Source organism: Syngnathus typhle, linkage group LG2 (genome assembly GCF_033458585.1).
Source record: "Syngnathus typhle isolate RoL2023-S1 ecotype Sweden linkage group LG2, RoL_Styp_1.0, whole genome shotgun sequence".
Taxonomy (NCBI): Eukaryota; Metazoa; Chordata; class Actinopteri; order Syngnathiformes; family Syngnathidae; genus Syngnathus; species Syngnathus typhle.
This window is the reverse complement of record NC_083739.1, coordinates 15,146,440-15,164,686: the sequence shown is the minus strand read 5'-3', so window position 1 is coordinate 15,164,686 and position 18,247 is coordinate 15,146,440. Positions and strand designations below refer to the sequence as shown.

General features: G+C 41.1%; 2 protein-coding genes across 3 annotated transcripts in view; both read right to left on the bottom strand.

The window, feature by feature from the left end:
- Positions 1–687: 687 nt before the first annotated feature.
- cbln4 (cerebellin 4 precursor) lies at positions 688–4,904 on the bottom strand. Its single transcript, XM_061271522.1, has 3 exons — positions 4,438–4,904; positions 2,611–2,727; positions 688–1,299 (listed from the first exon to the last, which is right to left on the bottom strand). Exons 1-3 carry the CDS (start codon positions 4,696–4,698, stop codon positions 1,102–1,104), a joined length of 576 nt encoding a protein of 191 aa, XP_061127506.1. The 5' UTR covers positions 4,699–4,904; the 3' UTR covers positions 688–1,101.
- Positions 4,905–5,654: 750 nt separating this feature from the next.
- The window catches only part of LOC133148432 (uncharacterized), a 24,805-nt gene continuing 12,212 nt past the window's right edge, over positions 5,655–18,247 (bottom strand). The window contains exons 7-17 of one of the 2 annotated variants that reach the window (XM_061271494.1): positions 17,734–18,232; positions 17,410–17,572; positions 15,588–15,699; positions 13,354–13,444; positions 12,712–12,798; positions 11,221–11,373; positions 9,953–10,082; positions 9,841–9,873; positions 9,671–9,768; positions 9,003–9,086; positions 5,655–6,460 (exon numbers count right to left, since the gene is read on the bottom strand). In XM_061271494.1, the coding sequence (XP_061127478.1) occupies positions 6,359–6,460; positions 9,003–9,086; positions 9,671–9,768; positions 9,841–9,873; positions 9,953–10,082; positions 11,221–11,373; positions 12,712–12,798; positions 13,354–13,444; positions 15,588–15,699; positions 17,410–17,572; positions 17,734–18,232 (1,552 nt within the window). In that variant the 3' untranslated portion in view covers positions 5,655–6,358. The remainder of the gene's footprint in view (positions 6,461–9,002; positions 9,087–9,670; positions 9,769–9,840; positions 9,874–9,952; positions 10,083–11,220; positions 11,374–12,711; positions 12,799–13,353; positions 13,445–15,587; positions 15,700–17,409; positions 17,573–17,733; positions 18,233–18,247) is intronic. The other variant, XM_061271495.1, reaches the window with a different exon arrangement.

Genomic DNA, 18,247 nt, shown 5'->3' with positions numbered 1-18,247 from the left:
ATATATGTGATAAAGGCATTGATTTGCTTTACAGTCCCACCTCACACTTGTCACATCAATTTTCTTTAAACATTCTTCATCATCCTATAAATGCAAAATAAAAGGCTAAAAGGAAATAATGCTGTCTTTGCTTTGAGAACTCACAACGGTGTATGCTGACCACGTTTTTCCGATTCCACTGTCCTTTCACTGAACATCCTGTACACAGGGTAACGCTTCTGTTTACGACTGTCCCGAATGCACCGTACAACATTCCAAGATTACAGTGTGTGCAATTGGAAGATGTCGTTGCGCCCCATCTTGAATATTAATGACCATATCGTAATGACAAAGCAAAGTCCAGCGATTTTAATGACTCCATTCACTTTAGCGGTCTTATCATTGAACATTAGTTGCCCAATTCAAAAAGCCATTATGATTTCCTTGTATTGCTTCTTGGATGTTACCCCTATACTTTCACTTTCATCATATGTAAAAATGTGGTTTACGTCAATACCTTAGAAATGGAACTCTACTGTTTTGGCTGACTCTGGAGTCATATCTTCTTCCCATAATCTGGTTCGCTAACAGTGTACAACCTCATGGCTGTTCGGCTTTAGAGGTTCCAATGTATGTGACTTGATGAAAATTTCTTGTCAGTTGAGACAGCACCTTCTTTTAACATGCAGCATCAGATAACAGAGGACACTATGGACATTCATTTTAATATATCACATATACAGCATATAGAAAAATAAAAAGCTGTTTTCATCGTTGTCATATAACGGACATGTATTTTTTTTTAATTGAGGGTATGTTTGGGAGGTTAGCTACGTTTAAAGCAGATGTCATATCAAATGGGTTTTAGCGACAAACTAAAGAGCTCAGTTAGCAAAAAGGCAGACACACCTGAGCAACAGTTGTCATGACAACAAAGCGCTTGCAGGGTGTGGAAGGCTTCTCTCTGGGAGCATCTTGATTGACAGGATCACGCTAAACAAAGCATCTTCAAAACCCAGTTTTGTGATGCTGCTTTGGCAGTCATGTTTTTATTTATGCAGCGACGACACATCACGAAAGAGAAGTCGGTCACTTTACAAACCGTTGTGGTTTTCTTATTATTCACAGAGGAAAGACGAGAAAGCCGGAAAATGTCGAGTACTGCCATCCGCCGACCAGGTTGCCCTTCTCCAATTTCAGGTAGACTTTGTCCTCCTTTTCCAGATAGAGCAGAACTCCATTCGTGGCGGCCTCGCGAGTTACGTCCTTGTCCCCCGCAAACGCTGAAATGACGGGCCTCCCGTTTAACATTAGGTTCACCTAGAAAGTCAGACAATTAAACAACTGTCAAATCATATCCACATTTTTAGGCTTTATTCAAGAAAGAGAAAGGCAGCGGCCACCATTGACAATGACAATTGTTTAATCCCATAATCTGATACAATTGTCAAATCAGAAAAAGAATGGTGTTCATTTTTATAGTTAGACACTCGAGTGTCCTCAAGAACAAAGAAATTGTGAAATGTCTCTGCCTGGGACCCAATCAAGGCTTTGTTCATCATAATACAATAGGAGCAGATATGGAAGTAAGTCTGCGAGAGCCTTTGGATTAGTATATTTAAATAGGAAAGGAAAGAGGAAAACGAGCAAATCCTTCTCAAAAATGAAAATAAAGTGAGATATTAGCATAATTTTAGTCAGGAGGCTACTTTCTGGTTTGCAGAGGAAACATAACTTTTATATTCGGCCTGGACTGAACTGTACCAATCATGTCATAATCACTTCAATTTCCAACAGTAAAAATACTAAATCAATCTGCACCTTTATCGTGATCCATACTATAATTTTTTGTCTTGTTTCTTGGCCAGCACAAATTTTATAAGGCATGCTTCAAAGACCAGGCATGAAGTGATAAAACACTGCAGGTCCAAGTGCCTCATTGTGATTTAATGCCTTACATCTGATGTTTTCTACTATTTCCATGTACATTTCAAGTGGCACATATCCGACACGGCGATGCTTACACTGATGGAACACAACACAGGGAGACACACTGACTGACAGGCAGACTGAGAACTTTGACCTGTGAGGAGTTGTGTTGGTTAGCCCCGCCAGACTTGCTCAGCCGTACACTTTCAGAAATAAGCAGACACTCAAATTGACTTGGAGCTTAAGATCAGGGGATGCTTTGAGAATAATTGTCAATTTCTGTCTATGTGAAGCCCTTTGAGACTGCTTGTGATTTGGGGCTATACAAATAAACTTGACTTGACTTGACTTGACTTGGTTATTTAATTTTCCTTTTGAGAGGAAGGAGACACTCCAGAGAACCAACTATTTATATACTGTGCTAACATTAAAAATGCATTTTCTATAATGTCCCCTGTGAAGGTTAATATACAATTTTGTTGGCTTGAGCTAACTCTTCTCACCGTTGATTTAATAAAGGGTAACCTCGGTCGGCAATGAGTATTTAATGACGGGCATGCCTCTCATGTAAGATATGCATATTTCATTTTGATGTATTCAGATGAGGTGAAGTTTGTATCATATTAGATGGTCTTTTTGTGCCACTTGAGGGCAAAACCAAAAAACCTCAATTGGGTTAACGGCGTTCTTTCAAAGGCATACCTGTATGGTCTGGCTCTGGTACACTTTAATGACATGGAAGTTGAAACTGTAGACTCCTTTTCTTGGGGACAAAAACACAGACTCAAATGTGAAGAAGTTTCCAATATTTACCAGAACCTACAAGAGAAGACAGACAACAGAAGCTCACAATCGATCTTTGTTTTGGAAATGACAGGACAGTTTTGATGACATTTGGTGATTTTTTATTTTTTATTTTTAAATTTCATCGATATAATCTGTACGTTTATCTACAAGGGGCAGTAAAGTGGTGCAAAGTGAATGGAATGAGGTCACCCAGGCTCTATAGTTGAAATTATTGCATCAGCAACTTGAGCTATTGTTGGAATTGTTGTGACAACTCCAAATCAGATGTTATTAACAAACTATCATGTTAAATATGAAGAATTACCTGAAACCAACATTTCATTTTATGACTAAATATGCGTCTAACGTCACACAAAACTATGGGGTTCCATTTGATGTCACGTGCAACCCTAGTTCAGTGTGACTCAAAGGATTGCGCACGTGCACTGGTCATAACATGCGCATCCTAATATTTATGTGGGAGCAAGTCTAATTTATCATGTTTGGAAATTTGAGAGCCCATGTTACGCTGTGGCTGTTTTTTATTACACGCCTCGCAGCACACCTGACAATTTGGTGACAGAAGGTGGCTTGGAGTTTAGCCAGATTAAAAAAAAAAAAGGTCTAAATTGTGGCACAAGTAATGTGATGCAATTTGTCACACACAGACGCATAATTAGGGTTCACGGCAGCCAACTTTACTAAACGTACTAAGCTCTTGCCAATTTCTTGTACCGATGCCAGCAAGTCCGTTCTGCTTCCGCCAGGCAAACGGCGTGCCTCTCTTGTACTGAATTTAAACAGAATGACAGGAACCGTTTTGACAGGCTGAGAATCAATTTGCTTGTGTTTACTCACACAACGACACAAACACCCATTTCTAACTGCTCCCATCTACAAAAGTACCACAACAAAGAAAACTCATGCGCACAATTAGACTGCATTTACGCTCAACTTGCGCCGGGCATGAAAATAGTGGTTCATGTGTTTTTCCTTGTCCTTGCCATCATTTCACTGAAAGAGGGGACTCTCTCAACAAGTGCTTTTAAGATTGATGGGGAGGAGGATACTCACAGAAGCTCACTTTCAATGCATCTAAGTCACAATACATGGTCATCATTAAAAATAACATTTTTTAACCTTGAATCATTAATAGTGGAAACTTATTTTCACATTTGTATGACAATTAGGAATTTGTTAAAACGTTGCCTATAATAAAGAGACAGATTATTTCAATTTCCACGATTCACATTGGGGAAATTCGTTTGGATGGATGGATGGATGGATGGATGGATGGATGGATGGATGGATGGATGGATGGATGGATGGATGGATGGAAGGATGGATGGATGGATGGATGGATGGATGGATGGATGGATGGATGGATGGATGGATGGATGGATGGATGGATGGATGGATGGATGGATGGATGGATGGATGGATGGATGGATGGATGGATGGATGGATGGATGGATGGATGGATGGATGGATGGATGGAGCACTTATTCATAGGTACATTACAGTTACATTTAGATTATTTTTGATCATGATAAACATTTAAAGAATCCCCACCCAAAATACATAAATGATACTTTTGTATTTTGGGGGGTTGAGTTTGGGGTTGATGGTTGATCTGCAGGTGATGAGATGGACAGGATGGACCCCTCCCCCACTGAATACATGACAGCTCTACATAAACATGGCAACTGTTGTATTGACAAGTAACACGCAAAGGTTCTGGACCTGGTCGAAGTAGATGATCCTGGTCTTGTTGCTCATCTCGGAGGGTTCATGGTTGTTGCTCCGCACCGCCGAGAAAGCCACCTTGGAGTTGGCGGCGCGCACCGAGATGCCGAGTGGCGAGTTGGACGCCCGCCAGTCGGCAGCCGGGTTGGAATCACAGACCACCAGACACTTGCCCTCCAGCACGATGGGCTCCGTGTCGTTCTGGGCTTGCAACGTCGCAGCCAGAACCCACAGCACGCTCCAGCCCAACAACCGCATCTCCGCGAGTTACCCCGCGAGTTGTCCACTAGCGGCTCCGCACATGCGCCGCGTACACTAGAGACACCCTCATCGCGCACGGCATCCTTGTTGAGTCCAAATTCCCAGCTCGAAAAACGTCTGAGCGTGTCATTCAAATAAAGCAAGCAAATGAGTAAAGTTGGTGCGTATGCGTGCGCAAATCAAAACTCTGCGATTCCTTGATGCAAGTCAAAGGATGATGCACCTGCGTCCGTCCGCTCCACGCACAGATCTGAAGATATTTGCTCAGTGGTGCTGCGTGATTGAGCGCCCAAACGCAGCCAGCCGAGCTCTCTGCGCGGCGCGCACGCGCACCCGAACCTCAATTAACAGTTGTCAGATACCGTCTTGCACGTTACACGCACCATCTCACTTGCAAGTTGCGACAAGAACTTGACTTAGGGCAATTAGCAGGGTCTTCAATTCATGTTTGCTCATCAATTGGTTCCATTGGTTTTGTTGATCACAATTTAAACAAAACGGGGGGGGATACTATGTTCATCGAGCTGCTGGGTTTATCTAGATAAGACTCAACTGCAGTTATACTATTTATTTGTTTATTTATTTATTTATTTATTTATTTATTTATTTATTTATTTATTTATTTATTTATTTATTTATTTATTTATTTATTTATTTATTTATTTATTTATTTATTTATTTATTTATTTATTTACCTGTCACTTGTGGCTAAAGCCACACTGTGGCAGGGTTTTTGCAATTTGCTATCAGTTTCTTTGCACACGATTTGACAATCGTGCTTTTTTCTTTATGGATCAATAAATAGTTGGCGAACTTGGTACTTCAAGACATTGTTGCTTGGATTACTTTTTTTTTCACCACGTAGTAGAGTAGATGAATGGCTGGGACAGTATATCGGGAAACAATCAGACAAAGTCAAACGCATAAGAATGAAATCACTCAAAAACAAAATGTTTATCTCAGAAACACATCATTTATTCATTCAATAGTACTCCAAATACAGTCCATTTAAACACAGCCAACAACCGTCCCACTTTCCTGAAGTGTAAAATGGCCATCAAAAGACACAGCATGACCCAAAACACATGAATGAAGTGGTGGTTTATGCAAGAATCTAAGTAAACTATTTCCTTCTTTTAAACCAAGTCAGACAGTAGTCTCAACACTAGTTGTATTGTTTTCAGTCATGTGGACATTAATAGAACATTTAGCAAAATTACACAAAAAAAATACAAAACCGCAGAGGGTGGTGCAAGAATTCATTTTCCCCATTTGAGTATCTATGACGTTACCCCAAAATAATAATGGGACTGCCCAGCTGCTCATTGTCACGCATGAACCAGGAAGACGTCTGCGAACTAACAAACAGATGGACAAACAAACACAAATCGGAATTTTTTTTGTCGGCGCCAAGACATGCATTCGTTTCCCTTCATACACTTGTATTGCAGTCTTGGTAATTAAAATATTGTTTATATGTTTAATTAAGGTTTTACCGTGTGGAATTGAAAACACATGCTTTCTATTTCCATTATTTGACAGAATGAGTTTTCACCATTTGATTGCTTGATTTAAAAATGCTGGAAAACAGGAACAGAAACCAAATAGTTGATATTCTCGTCACGTATAGAGAATGAATTCTAATTTCCGTTGCCATCTATATAACCTCAGCGCGGGCCCTCTTGAAGTCGTGGATGAATTGACAGATGAAGCCAAAGAGCTCCTGAGAGTCCTGGTCAGCCGCCTCTCCAAACTTCACCTTGTAGCAAGAGAAAACACACATGTGGTTATTTGCTTGGGAGGACACATGCACACTCAATTTCAGCTAGCGCAATTAATTTACAATTAGCGAGCGCCGTTTAGCCTGATTAGTGCGCCCATTCCTGGGTGGCGTACGTTTGTTCTTAACACCGGTCGAATTAATGACCTCATAAAGTGCCGCTGCATGCCACCTGCTCCGCTGGTGTATGTTAACACTGACTTGAACATGGATTGCTTACTTAATACTCATCTGGACCCTTCGGGGTCACCGACACCAAACTTTCTAAAGGTCGATTGGGGTTAAGTGGCCTAATTAAAGTGCTGCATGCTGGTGGGAGTGCCTCTGAGGTTTTTCCTTTTTTAACATTTGAACAAAAGGGAAACACCATTTATTGTCTTATATCACCAATTGATTATAAATCTATGCACGTTTGACAGAACTAAAAAGTGTCGGCATATTTCCAGCGAACACAACATCTAGTTTACAGCATGTCATGTCTCCTTGCACTATTACCATTTCCTTGCCTCAAACGTCTTTACAAGCAGCCGTAATGTTTTATACATAAAACATCTCAACTATTCAAGGTCATCGTTAAGTATTCTGTGCCCTTGTGACCAGGCTTAATATTATTAAGTCATATGAGTCCTTTTGCAGATCCTCTGCTGCAATCATCTGTCTCCATGGCGTTGCAAGTAGCTTTGGGTTACATCACATTACTCCGCACTACATCACGTTACTCCGCACTACGTACATCATATTACTCCACACTACATTACACTCGATACAACACCAGATTGAAAGACATGAGACAAAATAAATACATTTCCAGGTCTTCTCAGCCCTTATGTCAGAATGGATCATTGAAATGATGCACTGCCACAATTTGATGGTGCAAGCAAAAGCTTGTTCATTTATCCTCTGTTGAGCATACCTGCTTTTGACTGGGCTCATTTGGGCAAATTCATGAGTATGTCACTAAAACTGGTGTCAGGGGCAATTTATTTATTTATTTTTGAACTTTCCATGGGGGGTCATGTTCAGGTCCTCAGTAATGACCTGGATACCAAATTTTGACTACTGATACTAGATTTCATTAACATTCTAAGACAGTCCACAATATAATGTCAAAGCAATAAACACTCAATAACAAACAACAGAGTTTGACAATAATCAGAGAAAGTAATATTTTTCATCACACTTTTTGCCCTGGAGTCAAACTTTCTCTCTAAATACTGTCACATGGGTTTTTGACTTAAGGAGGAAGGTTTTAACGGGACGAGACAAAACGTCAGAGGGTGAACGTTTGCTGCGCTCACTCCAGTCTCTCGTCGTCGCTCACTCGAGTGCAAGCTGTGGCGAAACAGAGCAATCTCATTTTGGCTTTGTGTAACCCAATTGTCTGCTCTCCTAGCGCTGATTCTATACCGCTCATTCCATCATAGCCAGTGGTGAGCATGTGTGGGCTTTCAATGGAGATTGATAGAGGCCATATGAGGGATTTTTCTAAAGGACTGGCTTTGTTCTTTCGGGAGAAAAAAAAGAACCCCAAAATATTAATGTGAATTTAAGGTGCTAGCACAAAATAGCTTGTTGATAGATGGGAAAGTATTGAGATATCTTTTACGACCTCTACCAAGTAAGGTTGGTCCCATACTGCTTACGCTAAGGCAGCATTTCCAAAGTTTCGAGTCAAAGAAGGTATGTTTTACGGAAGAAAAATAAATCTAATTGCACACCATTCACGTCACAAAATTGGATACACAGACCAATGTGTGTACTTTTTGCAATCTAATAGTGGAGCATTTTATTGTTCTGTCAGCACTGCAGTTGTCACTGACAGAGATAGATGAATTGAGATGTATTATTTGTAGCAAATGAAAAATGTTTGGACCATTTTTTTTAGATTGGATAATTTCCCATGGCACCCTGGATTAGAACCCCAACTCTTAAGGAAGTCTGGACGGTTCGAAGTCAGTCGTCGCCTATTAGAGGACTGGAGCAGGTACTTTGGATTTACTAGGCTCTGACATTTTTATGACTATTATGAACAGACAAATATTTATGAAAGACAATACAGTGCTACTTTCTTCATTAAAAACATAATCCCACCCCCCCCAAAAAAAATGGCTGTTTTTGCGGCAGATGGAACGAATTAATGACATTTCCTTTCATTTAAATCGGGAAGGCTGATTTGAGATACAAGTGGTTTCAGTGTGGTCACGAAACATAATAAACTCAAGTCAAAGTACCTCTGTACTGTCATGGTTTATACTCTCGAGGTTAAACGGAGACGGATGACAATTCTACTTTCTGTTTTCTTCTTATAATGATAATACCCCCACGGCCACTGGGCTCGCTCTGGGGGGGTCCACGGTGGCTCTGGAGCCTCGTGCGCCCGACACCCGGGATGAGTTCCAGGCGTTCGGCTTGTATTTTTTCGACCTCCCTGTGCTTCCGCTGCACAAACGTGCAAATACTTGACACCACAGGACACTGGAACAATAAAAAGAAGATTTTCATATATAAAGTCCGGGATTACCAAAATGCCAGAGTAGAGCTTTTTCATCTCCTCGCAAGACCTCATCAAGTCCAAAAGCTCTGTGTTGTATTTCTCCACAGCCACCTGGGGAATAAAGACAATAGAGTGCAGCAGGTAAGTGGCTTTTCAATCAGACAGTCTGTGCTCATCACTAATTATTCTTTCAGAAAATTCCAGTCTGTTTAGTATGCTGTGTTCATACAGTAGTGGTTGCTGGATGAGCTCTGCTAATTAACCTCTGACTCACATAGAAACAAACTACCTTTCTTTCATATAGGGATTGAACCATCTACTTACCTACTCAGCACCAAATTTTTGACCTACCAAACTCAAAGTTGAAAAACAGTATGTACCTTTATAAGTACCAACAGATATACTTTGAATCAAATTACCGACCAATTTATCAGAAATCAACTGACATACTAATCTATTACCGTAATTTTCAGACTATAAACCGCACCCGACTATAAGCAGCACCAGCTAAAATAACAGCCCAACAGCGGTCCACAGCCTTTTTATGAGTGTATAAGTGTATTAGTCATGAGAAAAATTACAGAAAAACTCCTATACAAGCCGCACCGGACTATAAGCCGCAGGGTTCAAAATTTGAGAAAAAAGTCGCGCTTTATAGTCCGAAATTTACGGTACTTATAAGTTTTTAATTTTACCTTCAGGTCTTTGCTAAATTGTGCATGATGCGCCCCAACATTTTTCTTCTTGGATGTTTTGCCGTACTGGATGACTTTTTGCAGTTCATTTTTCAGGACTGAGAGAGCACAGACACAATTTTGATGCTGCAGGCCATTGGGGCCAAACTCATAAGATGCCATTTACTCACCATCTACCTCAGCAGTTAGGCCTTTGACAGAAGCTAAGGCACACAGGAAAAAAAGCTGTTTCATATAACTTAATTTTCTTTCATCTTCGATCAAACATTGGGTCGTAAATACCTCCTGGGACCGCTTCAAATTCCGCCAACTCGTTAGTAAAGTTGGCCAATACTGGCTCGTGTAACATGATCTGCTCCACAAGGGCATGGAGCAAGGTGAACGTCCGCTCTCTACCGCGAAGCTGCGAGAGCTGTGGATTGACAGCGCAGACAAACAATGACATGGCAGAACCTTCTTTGTTTAAAAGTACATTACATTGGTCGAAGGGTTTGTGTGTTTATTCTTAAGTGTTTCTACATGTAAAGGCCAGACAGGAGATTGTCGATGGAAAGATTGATTCCTTCAAGGTGACTTTTTTGTTTGTTTGTTTGTTTGTTTGTGTGTTTGTTTGTTTTACTTTGTCCACATCATGAGTGTAGTGTTTAATGTCATAATAGGATCAATACAAGTGAAAGACATCTGTCTCAGCAAATCTTACAAGAAGTGTCCAGTGAGTTTAAAATAATCTTCAGTGCCTTTTTCTTGCAGTCAGGCGTTCACTCAAAGAGTGTCTATCTGTCTGTCACCTTAATAGCCCAATAAGACCACGCCTCAGAAGGGAACGGAAGGCCTCGGCTTCATTAGAGCAGGTCGAGGACATTTTAGGTGTGGGCCCAACATACGGGCCCTTAAAAACTCCCGGTGGAGACACTCGGACACGGCAGAAGTTCAAATTAAATTCGGAACAGTTGCATCACAAGACTCCAAAGCCATTTAGACTTTTAAGCGAAACATAATTATATTTAATTCCCCCACGTGGATTTCACTTTCTCACCATGTCTAGCAAGGCAAAAAACATCAGCTGGTGACATTCAACATCTTACAACTATGCTGTTTTGCTATTTGTGTGCAATGCTAATTTCTGCAATGATGCAGTAAGCTCATTTGTTCCATACTATTCTATGCTATAATATTCAGGCAATGCTACTGCATATTGTCGATACGACAAGTATTTTTACTATCTGTACTTACCTAAATACAGAAAATGAGTACTTTTGCCAACTGTCTTTTCCACCAAACTATAATGCGACAAATTCCTTTATTAGAACATTTGTATTGCTTTATGTAAGCTGTGCTATTCCCGTGCCTACACTGTGTAAATGTTCCTTTCATTTGTGAATTTGAGGTACAAAGTGATCATTCGTCAAAATGTAAGCGTGAGAGACCCGAATGTACTTAAGCGGCCGCAGCAGGACGGCCGTGAGTCAAAATGAAGAGAAGCCCTGTTGTGTATGTCAATGAGCGGCGTCTTATTAGCGCTGCGCCACAGCTCAACAGCGGAGTCATACTTTAGCTAACGTTGAGAGGCGGAATCCCTTGGCCTTTTTCTTTCCGGCATTCTCATTGAGGTAATTGCCGATGGCCAGCAGGTACTCCAGCACGGCATCGAATGACCTGCAGGTTTGCAGCTCTGCAGACATTGCAATCTTCTGGCCAATCAGCTGCAAGGCAAACAACGTCTGACTTTATTATTTTTGCTTGAATTAATTTCCCCGCACAACAAACATGTTTTGAATGTTAAGTTTTAAGGTCAAAATAACTCTGGGCAATAGTGAGGGTTTTTTTTTTTTTTTATTCTAAACACCACCTCATTTGACCCAATGAGATGAATAATCAGGCCTGTGTTGTTGGGCAAGATGATTATTTTGTATGGAATTGTGTCAAGTGCTAATATCCCTCTGGAAAAAACACACAACTCTGGTTTAACAAGCACAAGGCGGAAGTGAAAGTAGGACTGCTTCAGTTTTTCCAATGAGCTGTTTGGAGCAGAAAAAGAGGATGATGTCGGAAGGCACACACACACAAACGTCAATGGAAATACGTATCTTCAGAAGTTGGTGATTTGCCACATCTGAGCTGCAAATTTAGTTTGGACGAGGGATCTCAAACATCACAAAGTCACAATAACTAATGTTTTGTTGCATTTACCATATTTTTACAATTTACCACATTTTTACAATGGCCTAGGTTTCTCATCTGCACTGTGACTTTTGCGGCAATTTTTTTGGCAGTTTATAATTTGGCCAGGAAATCAGTCTGTCACGTTTGCCCATTCTTTCCCACAACCGACCTGTTTTGGCCACGGCGGCCTTCAACATGGCTGCTGGGAAGTTAATGTAAACATTAAGATGGTGTAAATCGGCATGTATACCTCGCTTAAATTACAACCAGGTAGAAATAAAGTTTTCTATTTTTCCATTTTAGTTGAGTGTGACGCAGCGCCACTGTTTATCTTCATTCAGTTGAAATGAAAGAGAAGTTTGTGAAGAATAAAAAAATAAAAGAGTAGAAGAAGAGCTGGGAGCTGTTGCTGTCTGACTTCAATAACTTCACAGCCTGCAGTCCCTAAAGCCAATAAACAATGATCCTGTGTAAGAGAGTCACACTGGCTAATGATGAAATATTGATCCTCATGCCAGCAAAAAACACTAAAAACTATATTTGCTTATTTTGTTTGGACCTCTCTTCATTCATTTGTCTTCATAGAGAATTGGAAGTTTTCCCAATGAAGTTAAATTGCATTCTTTGAATTCTTGGCGGCATCTTCTGAACAAATTTGATTTGATTAAGATCCTTTCTCCTCGTTCTCCATCACATCAAGAGTGTGTTTTGTTTGAAGTCTTGCAAATCAAATAAAAAGCGTGAAGATTCAAAGGACGGGGCAAAGAGCTCTTGCTCCATTAATAGTGGTTAGCGTGATGGGAGCTTTTAGGGATGTCGCACACATGACAGCAAGGATTTGACCTTTTTTTTTTTTTTTTGCAGGTCACTGCACTCACAGGCTGTAGGTCCCTCATGCTGATGGGAAGCTCTCTCAGGGTCAGCAGCAGGTCTAGTTGTGTGCTCAGGTAGGGAATGTCACACATCTGCAAAACACGAGGAAGCCTTTATAAAATGACAACCTAGGAAACATTTCACCTCCAGATGACAATATTGTTAAATGATTCCTGCTCACACCGTGAGCCCGCTGTTCAACCAAAATTAAGCGTGCTCTAGCCAAAAACGTCACCTTGTTTTCTTTCCTTTTTAATCTGCTAGCTTTGTGGGATATTCCACACTGTGTGTTAGCTTGCCACAAATAGCAAACAGTAATTGGGGATGTTTATTTATTCTGGCGGACTGCCTGGAGCTTGTCACAGGTAACATTTGCCTGCACAGAAGAATCAGCATGTTGCACATGCAATGACGCGCTCGTCTTGCATCTGAAATCCCTCTCAGGTCTACCATCCTGGAAGCCATTGTGGGATGTTTGTGCTTTTTATCTCTTTTGACCAGGCATGCACACAGAAATATACACACGGAGGTCAGATGGGTGGATATTTTGTAAGAAAGCATCTTGGCAGAGTGAGAATGTTATTGAAATAGGGCCATGTGTGTTAAATCTGAAGGTGTTAGTCACAATCGAGAAACTTAAATTCTACCTCCATCATGTACTGGTCCACAATATGTAGCTCACTCACTGGTCCTTTGTAGGATTCATACATCTCCACATCCTCCAGAGTGGGAACATACCTGTCAGGTTTGAAAACACATCATCAGCCCAGTGCAAAATTCTACAGTCACTTCTCAGAAAAGACTTCTCAAGAGTTTCTTGTCGAGTTGAAAGCGTTGCGAATATGTTAATTGACGTCTCACACTCCCAAGACTTTGTTAAATGTATCACCTTTTAAATCCAATTCTAAGATCTTAATAGCTAAACGGAGGATGATATGCCAATTGAACTTTCTTTCCTTTTTAATTATTCATTTTTATTAGTATCATCCTTCTTGGCGAGATGGAAGGAAGGCACAAGTTTCTGCTGCTTTTTAGCGAGCGGGTGGCATTGATTTTGAATTAAGTGAGCCAATGTGGTTGTTTGTCCTATCAAGAGATGTGCTGCATTTCAATTTCTGTCTAGTGCACAAGCTGTGACATTTCAAACCATGCGCGTGGATACAAATGTTGCAAATGCAAAGGTTCTTTCAAATCGTATATATAGACAAAATCTTGCAAAGTTTCACCAGAAATGTAGACACTAAGCACAGCTAAAAAAAACATCCATGAATTTAATTTGGACACAGCTTAGTAGGGACACAATGACAAACAGAATGACAAACAGAATTACCCTGTTTTTTTTTTTTTTATGCCCATTCGTTGTCATATTTATGAATGAAATAAGATGATTTCCTGGAATAGACTTGTCGACGCTCAAAGTGAGCGTTGCTGAAAATACCCCGACAGCATTTGCCTTAGGTAAGCGTGGTATCAAGGATGCGGGAAATAGTCTCAATCAAAAATTGATAAATACCAGCTATCAAATCAAAGCTGAGAGCTGCCACATCAATCACATTTTTTTTAGTTTCATAGAGGCCATTTTTTCTGGGCCTCAAGATACGCCCCTACGTTGACCCTTTTATGTCATTCTGCCCATTTACGTTTAGACCGGATGCTACTCTCCGGTCGGGGCAGAGGCGTTTAGTCCCTGCACTGACTTTAACCTCGGTCGTGTGCGGTCCAACTTCCTCTTTCTGTCATTTACTCGGCTTCTGAACTCCAAACCAAACGCGGTGACTTTTTCATGAGGCCGCTTCGTGCCTCCGGAGCGCCACCGGACATTAATATTGCAGCACCTGTTGGGAGAGCTTCTTTTTAAGATTGTATTCCTGAGGCACACGTAGTGGCGCATTAAAATATATATTATGTTTTCATAGAATAAATAAAATCCTTCCCTTCCACAGTACATTGGATCAGCGGATGCCCTACAGAGGGGGTCAGCATCCAAATGCAGTGAGTTAACTGCAAGTAAGAAGCCACTTTCTCCATGACCTTCCAGAGGGCATGTCAATAGTTTCCATCTCCACAAATATCCCAGGATAGAATTTTCATTACCGCTCTGCTCTGGTAAAAGGTTTTGCCACTGGCTCTTTAGTATGACAACCCCGAGCATGCAGAAGAGCGTGCTTCAAATGGGGCCTCTGCCGGTTGAGCTACGTGGGCCAGCTTGGCCTTCTTTTCTACTTGAACAATAATCATCAGAGAACAAAGCTACGCTATAACTACCTTTGTGTTTTCCTTCTCCTTTCTGCTTTCTTCGATCTGTCTTCTGTTGCTTTTAGCGCTGATTGAATTGGTATTGTCAGAGTTGGACTGACATCTATTACAAATGTTGCCATCTTTGTTAAATAGAAAAGAATTAATCACGCGCTTGTCACCGGGAGCAAACATACTGATGCGCATCTCTGCCTTTCAATTAATATTGCTACGCTAAATCATTAAATAGAATTGTCTCACTTTATCTTCGTTATTCATTTGTTTACATCTTGTGTTGGCTAATAAAGCACATGGGAAATAAACCAACACTGAAGGTGAGCAGGACCATACGAAAATTGCCAAATGTAATCGATATTTGATGGCTCAAATTCCACCTGATCGGTAGAATCCTTGGTAAACCAAATTGAATCAAACAACTTATCATGTCTCTCATTAGGTTCCACAGCCTCAGTGCCACGTGATGGCATTAATATCCTCTTGAAGTTGGAATAGGAGACCAGTGAAGGCCAAAGGGTGAAATCCGCCGTTTCCCCTGCTCGCTGACTTGGGCACAAAGATCGAGTCGCCTCTCGTGGCAGCGAAGAAGGAATACAAATGAGCAAGTTGGGGCCTGAAAAAGTCGTACCTCCTCAGAGATGTGATGTGCTCGTCAGACAGGCCTCCGTCCTCCTCGTTAATGATGAACAGTTTGTCCTTCAGCTCGGCGGGCTGCACCGCAAAACTTTTGAGGAAAATGTCTGCAAGAACAAGAAAAGCGAGAGGGTGAGCTCGGCTCTTTTTTCTTTTGTCTTGTCTTGTATTGAAATGACTCGAACCAAGAAGACAAAAGGTTTGCACCCTAATTATGCCTCGTTCCTCCTAACACCTCAGGGAAACACATTTGCAACAGCAGGTCGATTTGTTTTGTTTTTACACAAAATTTGAAAGCAGCCGCGTGCGAGAATCAACTGCTTAAAGAGTTTTCTCATTCATAAAGACTCATTCAGTAAATATATATATATATTTTTTTTTTTATTCAAGCCGTCATAAAGGAAAAACCAGAAACTCCCCTTTTACAAACACCAGTGTATAAATGAATGAATGTGTGTATGTATGAATGAATGGGAAAGAACAAATGAATGAATGAATGAAATCTGGAGGTAATGAAATGCAATGTCTGGTGATGTCTTATGCATTCCAGACTTCCGGCTGTAATAAACCAGAATGGATTTTCAGTTTTAGAAAGTTGTTTAGATGATTGTTAATTTATCCCAATCCTTTTGATTGTTCAGAAAGGAGCAGGCATTAATATAAATTGTGATTCCTACACCATTTACCTAATTGTAATATAAATAACCCCAGATCTAAGATAAAAGTCTCCAGTAAAATCATATTTAAAATCCATTGTGGTAGTTTAAAACAAAAAAATAAGAGAATTGAGTCCATGAGTCCGTGTCCCAATATTTATTGACCTGACATTACATAGCTCCTTCCAAAAGGTAGCAAAAAGTCAGCCCAGGATAGAGTTCAGCAACACACACACACACACACATGCACACACACTGATAATCACACACAACTGCACAAGAGCACAAACACACTCTGCACACTGTTTGTGAAATCCCATCTGATAAGTGGTGTGGAATGAGATATGAGAAGAATAAGAAGAATAAACAGCAGCAATGCTGACTTATTTTTCAAAATCATGCAAATAGTGCACTCTGTGTGTGTGGGGAGGGGTGCCTAGAGACCACAAAGGGCGGAGAGGGAAAAACTCCTATTAAAAACTGTTTTTTTCCACCCATATTTGCATTAATGAAACTTGACTCCAGGGGGACTTTGTGTGTATTTTTAAATCCCCAAAAGCAAAATAATAATTGTCTTCACCAAACCATTGAAATAAATATTACATGTCGATATTTTGAGTTCACATGGCCTCAGCGGCAACATTTTCAGGCCTTTGAAAACGACAAGCTGAGCAATTTCTGAGGTAGTCTCTGTCCCACAGGGGATCGCAGCTATCTAGAACATTCTGAATCTATATTTCATAAATACGTGGACTCTAATTATGTTGCCCGCCTGCACATTCATCCTGATTCCATTCAGCAGGCCACCGCTCACCGCTCGGTCCCTGAGCCTGAGCTACTTGGAGGACTTGGTGACGGAAGCTTGTGAAATGGTCTCCCCCGACTGTGCTCTTGAAATATACAAGCAGCACGCCATCAGTTAATCAAAAAGCTTTTGAAGAAGAAAAACAATATGACCCACTTCTGGCGGGCTCTGCTGCAGCCACTGATGACAGACTGCACCCTGCAGGCCAAACAGGCTACCTGCTTCAAAATGGTCCAACTCTCAACTTGTGTTTTTTCTTTCAAAACTTTTATTTGCGTGAGCTCGTACATTTAATAAATTGGTAAAACCCACAGATTAAGCTTCAGCAATAATGCTAATTATGTTTGGTTACTCACTGAAGTTGTGTGCAATCTTCTGGTTGAGCATGATGTGTTGTGTACCGCTGGGCTCCGGTGCTGCAAAGGACCCCACGTTTTTTACAGAAAACTGCATGTACAAACGCCTTGTGTCCACTTCAAGCCTTTGCTGGCTCCCTTTTCCCCAAAATGATTTCATAATCTGCAAAGAAACAACACGTTTGCAGGTGAAATGAACACATTATAGAAGAATACATGATTAACATACTATATCACAGCGTATCACACCAATCCCCAAATATTGCAGAAATGTGCTTTGTAACCAACCGGTAACAACAATGGACGTGTTAGGTGATGTGCTACCTTGTCAGGTCCAACTAGGTCCCAGTGAAAAGCCTTGGTGCGGTTCTTTCTTGGACTGATGTTTAACTTGATGGTGGGTAAAGGTGGGGCTAGTGGGATTGTCTTGCTGGAAGGGACTTTTCTCCCTAAGGATTCTTCTAGATGGTTTGGAGGGTTTGTGTTAGAGGGTGGGGGACCAGGGTGGGAGGGGTTAGGATCAGGGGCGATCTGTGTGGGAACATCAGGAACTGCTGAGGAGGAACTTTGACTTGGTTCCTCAGGCAAATTTGGATCTTCATAAACATCCTCACCAGGAGACTCGACGTCAGAGCTGTTATTGTCCTCGCCTGTATCTTCTGCTATGCTGAGATGCCGGAGTCTGTCGCTGCCCGCAATCATACACTCACTCTTGGACTTTCTTTTCCAGTCCGAACACAACTTGCTGATGGCATGGACCCAAGCATCTCGTTCTGTTTGCACAGCACCGGGAAGTGGCTGACACGATGGGGGCACTCTGAAGCTGTAATGAAACAGA

Coding starts and splice junctions, on each gene's coding strand:
- cbln4 (XM_061271522.1), bottom strand. CDS start 4,698: ATGCGGTTGTTGGGCTGGAGCGTGCTGTGGGTTCTGGCTGCGACGTTG. Junction 2,728..4,437: donor GGATCATCTACTTCGACCAG/GTCCAGAACCTT, acceptor CTTCTCTTGTAG/GTTCTGGTAAATATTGGAAA. Junction 1,300..2,610: donor ACCAGAGCCAGACCATACAG/GTATGCCTTTGA, acceptor CTGACTTTCTAG/GTGAACCTAATGTTAAACGG.